This window comes from Athene cunicularia (genome assembly GCF_003259725.1).
Source record: "Athene cunicularia isolate RWA chromosome 14 unlocalized genomic scaffold, athCun1 chr14_part1, whole genome shotgun sequence".
Classification (NCBI taxonomy): domain Eukaryota; kingdom Metazoa; phylum Chordata; class Aves; order Strigiformes; family Strigidae; genus Athene; species Athene cunicularia.
Window position 1 is genome coordinate 12,809,804 of NW_020799118.1, and position 7,376 is coordinate 12,817,179.

The following is a 7,376-nucleotide window of genomic DNA, read 5'->3' on the forward strand; positions in this document are numbered from 1 at the left end:
GCGGTGGCCAGGTGAGCCGGTTCGGCATTCCCGGCTCAACTCGGAGCAATTCCCACGGCCCACCCACGACATCCGCAACATCATCCGGCAGTGCCAGCCGGCCCCGCGCGGCTCCCAGCCCCCCAGGTACCCAGCCCGGCCCCCCTGCGAGCCACCCGTGGGCTTCTCCTGCCCGTGGGTTACGTGCCGGCCCTGATGGTGGGGTGCAGAGGATGCTGGGGTGCAGGTGATACCAGGACACAGGTGATGTTGGGGTGCAGGTGACACTGGGGTACAAGCAATGCTGGGGGTGCAGGTGATGCTGATGTGCAGCTGATGTGGGGGTACAAGCAATGCTGGGGGTGCGGGTGATGCTGGGGTGCAGGCGATGTGGGGTGCTGTCTCTGCAGCAAGCTCTTTGGGAAGAAGCTGGACCCCCACGAGGAAGCCATGCAGATCCTGAAGGAGCAGCTCTCAGCAGCCCGGGCGCCAGCAGCGCTGGTAAGGATGCAGCCACCCCCGTGACCCCCCCCAGCCTGGGGGAGCCACCAGCCCGGACCGTGGCCTGATCTCTGCCTCACAGGGGCCCAAGGAGACAGTGGCCACGGTGAAGCCAGTCACCAGCAGCAGGTACCAGCTGCGAGCACCGACGGGGCGTCTGGTGGCCACCCGGCCCCCAGGTAACGCAGGGCAGAGCAGCAGCACTGGGGGCGCCAGGAGGGTGGAGTGGGGGGCACCTCGTCTTCCTCGGTGGCACTGGGTGATGCCTGAGGTGGCCAAGCATGGGTTCAGCTCTGTGGCATCCTCGTGGGATAACTGCTGTGCCTGGATAAACCCTCCCTGCCCCACAGCTGACCCCGTGCCTCAGTTTCCCCGGGGGGAGAGGGGCTGTTGGTGGTTGCCCCCCATCCACCCTGCGACATGCAGGATTTTCCATCCCTCCGCAGACTCCATCTCACGGGAGCTCCCGTCTGAGGCGCAGCAGGTCCAGACCCAGCTGCACCGGAGCTGCAGCGAGGATTTCTACACCTACCACAATGTGCCCTGGAAAATATACATCCGCAAGGAGGTACGAGGCTGGGAGGGAAGAACATAGGGACAAGGAGGAGTGTCAAAGTGGGAGAAAGGATGTTTTTCTCTGAGCCCAAGGGCCTGTAGGTGGCCCATGTGGCTGCTCTCCCTCCTGGCAGGTTTTCTACCCCAAGGACAGCATCAACAACCCGCTGCTGCTTGACCTCATCTTCCGGCAGGTGAGGCAGGAAGCTGGCCCCCAACACCCACCCCCCGCCAGGGGGTCCCCTGGGAGCTGGGGTATTACACACACACACACACACACGGTAACAGCTCCTCATCCCCTTCCCCAGATCTTCAACGACACGCTCTCCGACACCTGCATCCGGATCAGCCAGGAGGAGCGGCTCCGCTTGAAATCCCTCTTCGGTAACCCCCACCTGCACCCCAACATCCTGCTGCTCCCGGGCTGGGAGGCTCAAACCCGGGGCCACAAACCTGGCGGGCTCCCACTTGGGGGGCCCAATCCGTGGGGGCTGACACCCAGCCACCACTCCAGTGCCCATCCTCATCTCCTGGTCATCTCTCAGCCACAGTCAGCTGCTTAAAGCTGGGGTAGTTTTGCCTCTAAATCTAATGACTCCGTCGTGATTTAATGCTCCACAAAGTCACAAGTTGTGTCAGGTCTCAGCCAGGCTTGCTGCATTATGGGGTGCCAGTTTGGGAGGTGGGGGGGATACCTGTCTCTCCATCACAGTCCTGCCAGGCTTGGGAAGGGGTTGAGTATCTCAGCTCTCGCTGTGAAGCTTGTGCCCAGACCCCCCTGGGCAGGGGGGGATGCTCATCGGGGGGTATTTCTCCCCACAGCGGCAAACAAGTTGGACTCCTTCAGCCCCGTGGCCACCGAGAGTGTCAAACGTGAGATCATCGCCGCGGCCCGGGATGGCTGCGAGGTGTATTTCTCACGTCTCTTCCCCGCCACGGTGAGGGTCCAGCCGTGGGGCAGGTCGGTGTGGGGGGGCACCGCAGCCCCGTGTCCCCCCCTCCAGGCTGAGGCAACGTCCCGGCCCACAGGGCAGCGTGGGGACGGGTGTGCAGATCGTGGCCGTGTCCCACGCTGGCGTCAAGCTGCTGCGGCTGGTGAAGGGCACCAACGTCCCCGGGGAGCAGCTGCGGGTGCTGCGGGCGTACAGGTAGGGGCGAGGAGCCCGGGAGGTCGGGGTGGGGGGTGTGTGCTGTGGGTGCTGGGTGCTTCAGCCTCCCCTCTCCCTGCCCCAGCTATGCCGATGTGCTGTTCGTGGCCACCCCGACCAGGAACATGCTGGAGTTCAACCTAAGCAGCGAGAAGCTCATCCTCTTCTCCCCCAAAGCCCCCCAGGTCAAGGCCATGGTCGACCACTTCATTACGGAGCTCAGGAAGGTGGGGGGGAGGGTGTGCCCTGGGGCCAGGGGGGGCATGTCCTGCCTGTGTGTCCACTTTTGGGGTGCTGGGAGGGGTAGTGGAGAGCACCCTGCAAATGGGACCATGCCTGGGGTGAAGGGGGGGCACCCTGGGGCAGCCCTACGGCTGTGGGTGCTCAAATCCCTTGTGGTGGGTGGGATGGGGGTGTGCGTGGCTGTGCCTGTGTGCACGGGCTGTGCCACCCCCCTCCCCTGTGCCCAGGACTCCCAGTACGTGGTGGCCGTGAGGAATTACAGCCCGGAGGACAGGCGCCAGCTCAGCTTCCACAAAGGGGACATCATCCACCTGCAGCCGCTGGAGCACCCCGAGAGAGGTGAGCAGCCCCCCACAGCCCCCCATGCCCAAATGCCCTCGATGAGGGGGCACGGGGACAGTAGATTGATGACTTCACCAGCCCTGGGAGGTTACTGTGCCCTGGCCTTGCATCCTGTGACACCCTGTGTCCCTGTGATGTCTCCACAGACCACTACTACGGCTGCGTGGTCCGCAAGAAGGTGATGTACCTGGAGGAGCTGAAGACGGGCACCCAGGATTTTGGTGGGTGCCATGCTGTCCCCACATGTGTCCCCGGTGCATGTACACTGCCCATAGACATGTCCCCTCCTTTGGCTGGGGCACGGGGCCGGATCCTGCCTCTGTCACCCTTCAGCAGGATGGTTTGGGCTCTTTTTGGCACCGACCTGATGCAGGGGACGCTCCCCCGTGGTTCCCACCCTGGTGGCACCAGGTGCTGCCTGACATTCCTGCACACAACAGCCTTTGTGGCTCCTGGTCTGTGCCTTTACCTCAAGTGATGACAAACCACAGCTGTTTCCACCCAAAACTTGTGGTCAGACCCCCTGGAAAGGGCTCAGGGTGCAGGGGGAAGGAGAAGTGGCTTTTTGAGCGGTGACCCCTAGGGCTGCCAGCCCAGGGCCATCCCCACCGTCTGCCCGGCGCAGGGTGGAAGTTCGGGGCCATCCATGGCAGGTCGGGGCTCTTCCCCACCGAGTACGTCCAGCCCGTCGCGGCCCCCGACTTTGTCCATTTGCCCGCGGAGAGGAAAGAGGAGCCCAAGGACAAGCAAGGCAAGGTGGCAGCTTCAGCGGCCGTGGCTGCAGCCGTGGCCTCCACCACCGTGGCCCAGGAGCTGGACCGGAAAACCGAGGTGGGTGCTGGCCCAGGGCTGTTGCCAGCACGGTGCCAGCTGTGCCCAGCACCCACCGCCCCACTCTGCAGGTGTCCCCCGCCAGCACGGCCTTCGCCGAGGGTCCAGAGGGTGACGGTGGCGAGCGGCTCGGGGCCAGCATGGGGACCTGCCCCATGCTGGCCTTCGCCCGGCGGTATTTCCGCGCAGCACGGCACGGGAGCGTGTGAGTGCCCGGCAAGGGGACAGGGACACTCCATGGTGGGGACACCCATGCCCACACGTTCCCTTATCCCTCTCCCAGGGAATCCTGTGGAACGAAGGCCAAGAGGGATGTGCCCGATGTGCTGGAGATGCTGATGTTCAGCAAGGTACCCCCATACCACTGCCCTGCTGTCACCCGCGGGTCCCCCTGAAGTCCTGGCGTGCTCAGGAGCTCCCCAAATGCCACCCCAACGTCCATCCCACCCCTCTGGCTGCTCCTGCGAGCTGACCCTCCCCCTCCAGACCCCCATCCAGGAGTCACTCATCGAATTTGTGGATGGTGGCATCAGCAAACTGGCTGCCGAGGCTTTTCAAGGTAGGTGGGGGGGAACAAGCACCCTGTTCCCCTGCCCCACGGCCATCCCCAGCCCCACCTTGGAGGAGGGTGGGCAGATGGGGTGGCCCCAGGGTGGGTTTAGCTCCTCTGGTCCCATTGCCCCATGTACCTGCAATATTGGCCAGGGGAGCGTTTTCCCGGGCAAGGGGACAGGATGAGCTGTGTCAGAGTGGCTTTGTCATCCACAGCCGTGATGAAGTTCATGGGTGACCACCCTCTGCGGGGCCAGACAGAGCTGGATGCCATCTGCACCGTCCTCAAGGTAAATCCCCCGCTGGGGTGGTGACTCCTGGGGGTGGCCTGGGGAGCAGGGTGGCAGTGGGGGACATCCCCAGCCACAGAGTGAGCCGTGCCTGTCCCCAAGCTGTGTGCGGAGCACGAGGTCCTGCAGGATGAGCTGTACTGCCAGATCATCAAGCAGGTCACCAACAACACCAGCTCCAAGCCGTGAGTCCCTGCACCCCTGCACCGACAACCCTGGCTGGGACAGCAGAGGCTGGTCCTGGGGACACTTGGGTCCCTGGCTGGGTTGAGATGCCCCAACAAGGGGGAAGATTTGAGTTGCTGGCTCAGCCCTGGCTCCTCTCGGCAGGGACAGCTGCCAGAAGGGCTGGAGGCTGCTCTACATCCTCGCTGCCTACTACAAGTGCTCCGAGGTGCTCAGACCTTTCGTCCTGGCCTTCCTGCAGGGTGCCAGCAGCCACCCCGACCTGCCTTTCCAGGGTAGGGGCTGTGCACACCCCAAGGTGCTTGGGTGGGGAAGGACACTCGGGGGTGTCACAGGGCTCCGGGGGTGCTTTAGCAGAGCCATCATGATGGCTCAGCCCCGTCCTTCACTCTGGTTCCTGTCCCTACCAGGCATCGCCAAAGCCTGTGAGCAAAACCTGCGGAAAACTCTGCAGTTCGGCGGCCGCAGCCTCTTTCCCAGCAGCATGGAGCTCAGGGCCATGGTGGTGAGCTGGGTGCTCATGGGTGCCCCTGGGACATGGGGCAGGGCTGATGCCAGCTGAGTTCCCCCCAAGACGTTCCAGATCCCCCCATGGGCTCGGGATCCCCCCCAGACACTGCCCTGGAGCTGAGCTGATGGCCCCTTGCTGGTGCAGGGAGTATGGTCCTTTCTGGGCTCTGCTCTCCAGTGGCACCGCTTTGGGGGTGCCCTGAGCTTTCAGGGGTCCCCAGCGGGGACACAGATCTGTGCACGTGGGGTGGGGGGCATGATGGCTCACGCAGACAGGATGGGCAAGATAGAGGGTGATCCCCATGGGATGGTCCCTGTGGGATAGCTTGGGGATTTGGGGTGTCCTTTGAGGGTCTTGCTGTGTGAAGGGGCCCCCCCCCAGCACCCCAGTGTGTCCTCCCCACGCAGGCTGGACGCAGCGCCAAGCGCCAGCTCTTCCTCCTGCCCGGTGGCATCGAGAGGCACCTCAAGATCAAGACGTGCTCGGTGAGTCGGAGCAGGCAAGAGGCTCGGTGCACCCTGGGCTCGCAGTGACCCCCTGGCTGTGAGCACCCCAAGGGTGTGGATGTGGTGGGGGGCTGCACCTCTCGGCTGTCCTCAAGCTGGGGGACTTTGTTCTTTGGGAAAGGGAGATCCCATCCCTGGGGGAATCTGCACAGGATGAGACCCAGTGCAGGACCTGAGTGTGGCAGGGGGGACATGGCAGTGTCCCAGCTGCCTGTCCTCACGCCCAGGTGGCTCTGGACGTGATTGAGGAGCTGTGCTGCGAGATGGGACTGCAGCACCCCGAGGCTTTTGACGAGTACATCCTCTTCGTGGTGACCGACAGAGGTGAGGGGCTGGCGGGGACTGGCCGGCCATGCTGTCGGTGGGTGCCATGCGTGGTGGCTGTGCTCAGGCTCCCGGGGTGGCGCAGGGCAGAGCGTGCGGCCGCTGACCCGCCGGGAATATGTCCTGGATGTGGCCGCTGAGACGGAGCGCCGGGACACCAGCTACACCTTCTGGTGCCGCCGCGTGGTCTGGAGCCAGCCCCTCAAGTTTGACAACGAGCTTTTTGTCACCGTTCACTACAACCAGGTCGGGCCACCCCACCAGACTCCCCGGGGTCACCTCCTTGTCCCCCTGTCCAGAGCGTGCCCCGTCCCCAAGCCGTGTCCCTGCGTTCTGTCCCGCCTCAGGTGCTCCCCGACTACCTCAAGGGGCTGTTCACCGTCCTGCCGCCTGCGAGGCCGGGAGAGCAGCACTTCCCACACGTGGCCAAGCTGGCCGCCCTACAGCACCGAGCCAAGGACCGCCACCACCTCCCCACAGCGTACGGACGGGGCCAGGGTCGGGGGGAGAGAGTGCACGTCCCATGGGGTGACGTGCCTGACCTCTGGCTCCCCGCAGGCGGGAGGTGCAGGACTACGTCCCCCCGCAGCTCTTCCGCCTGCTGAAGGCCCAATCCTGGCTCCAAATGGTGACCCAGCACATGCAGCAAGCCCAGGCGCTCAGCGCCCACCAGGCCAGGGCACAGTTCCTGGGTGAGCAGGCACAGAACACACGGAGATGGGGAGGTGATGTTAATGAGGATGTAACGCTAATGAGGACGCAATGCTAATGAGGATGCAAGGCTGCCAGTGTTGATTGTGTCCGCCTAAGGAGGACACAATGCTAATGAGGATGCAGTGCTGCTGGGGATGCAGTGGTGCTCGGGGTGTGATGCTGACTCTGTCCTCCTAACGAGGACACAATGCTAATGAGGATGCATCGATAACAAAGAGAAGATGCTGCTGGGTGGCTCCCCTGGGACAGGCGGACCTTGGTGTGGAGCTGGGGGTGCCGCACATGGGGGGCAGGACAGGCTGTTCCCAGGTCCCATGCTTGGTCACCCACTTTTCCAACAAGCTGCAGTGGGACCCTTTGGCTGCTCTCAGGCCCACTCCTGTTCCTAGTCCAGAGCCTGAAGTGGTGCAAGGCTCTGGGAGCCGACCCAGCTCCTGCTAGGCATGGGGCTGGCTGGGACCCTCCTCAGGGTGCAAGCCACCCCGGGGACTGGGCAGGAGGGTGTGGCAGTGGGCGCTGAGACCCCATCCTCCACCCCGCAGGGCTGCTGAGCGCCTACCCCATGTTTGGCTCATCCTTCTTCTACATCCAGAGCTGCAGCAACAACGCCATCGTCTCGCCCTGCATCCTGGCCGTGAACCAGAACGGCCTCAACTTCCTCAGCAAGGAGACCCATGTAGGTGGGGGGCTGGGG

At 64.0% G+C, this 7,376-nt stretch overlaps 1 protein-coding gene across 1 annotated transcript in view; it reads left to right on the forward strand.

Moving 5' to 3' along the window:
• Nucleotides 1–7,376, forward strand: part of MYO15A (myosin XVA) — a 22,365-nt gene that overhangs the window by 11,524 nt on the left and 3,465 nt on the right. The window contains exons 33-57 of the mRNA XM_026859177.1: nucleotides 1–126; nucleotides 390–480; nucleotides 563–659; nucleotides 927–1,048; nucleotides 1,170–1,229; nucleotides 1,344–1,419; nucleotides 1,858–1,973; nucleotides 2,065–2,183; nucleotides 2,269–2,410; nucleotides 2,654–2,765; nucleotides 2,915–2,989; nucleotides 3,394–3,599; nucleotides 3,671–3,804; nucleotides 3,883–3,949; nucleotides 4,086–4,158; nucleotides 4,368–4,441; nucleotides 4,544–4,626; nucleotides 4,772–4,902; nucleotides 5,038–5,132; nucleotides 5,546–5,623; nucleotides 5,872–5,968; nucleotides 6,054–6,214; nucleotides 6,316–6,449; nucleotides 6,527–6,660; nucleotides 7,225–7,358. The exon at nucleotides 1–126 is cut by the window's left edge and continues 23 nt beyond it. Coding sequence (XP_026714978.1) covers nucleotides 1–126; nucleotides 390–480; nucleotides 563–659; nucleotides 927–1,048; nucleotides 1,170–1,229; nucleotides 1,344–1,419; nucleotides 1,858–1,973; nucleotides 2,065–2,183; nucleotides 2,269–2,410; nucleotides 2,654–2,765; nucleotides 2,915–2,989; nucleotides 3,394–3,599; nucleotides 3,671–3,804; nucleotides 3,883–3,949; nucleotides 4,086–4,158; nucleotides 4,368–4,441; nucleotides 4,544–4,626; nucleotides 4,772–4,902; nucleotides 5,038–5,132; nucleotides 5,546–5,623; nucleotides 5,872–5,968; nucleotides 6,054–6,214; nucleotides 6,316–6,449; nucleotides 6,527–6,660; nucleotides 7,225–7,358 — 2,737 coding nt within the window. The remainder of the gene's footprint in view (nucleotides 127–389; nucleotides 481–562; nucleotides 660–926; nucleotides 1,049–1,169; nucleotides 1,230–1,343; nucleotides 1,420–1,857; nucleotides 1,974–2,064; nucleotides 2,184–2,268; nucleotides 2,411–2,653; nucleotides 2,766–2,914; nucleotides 2,990–3,393; nucleotides 3,600–3,670; nucleotides 3,805–3,882; nucleotides 3,950–4,085; nucleotides 4,159–4,367; nucleotides 4,442–4,543; nucleotides 4,627–4,771; nucleotides 4,903–5,037; nucleotides 5,133–5,545; nucleotides 5,624–5,871; nucleotides 5,969–6,053; nucleotides 6,215–6,315; nucleotides 6,450–6,526; nucleotides 6,661–7,224; nucleotides 7,359–7,376) is intronic.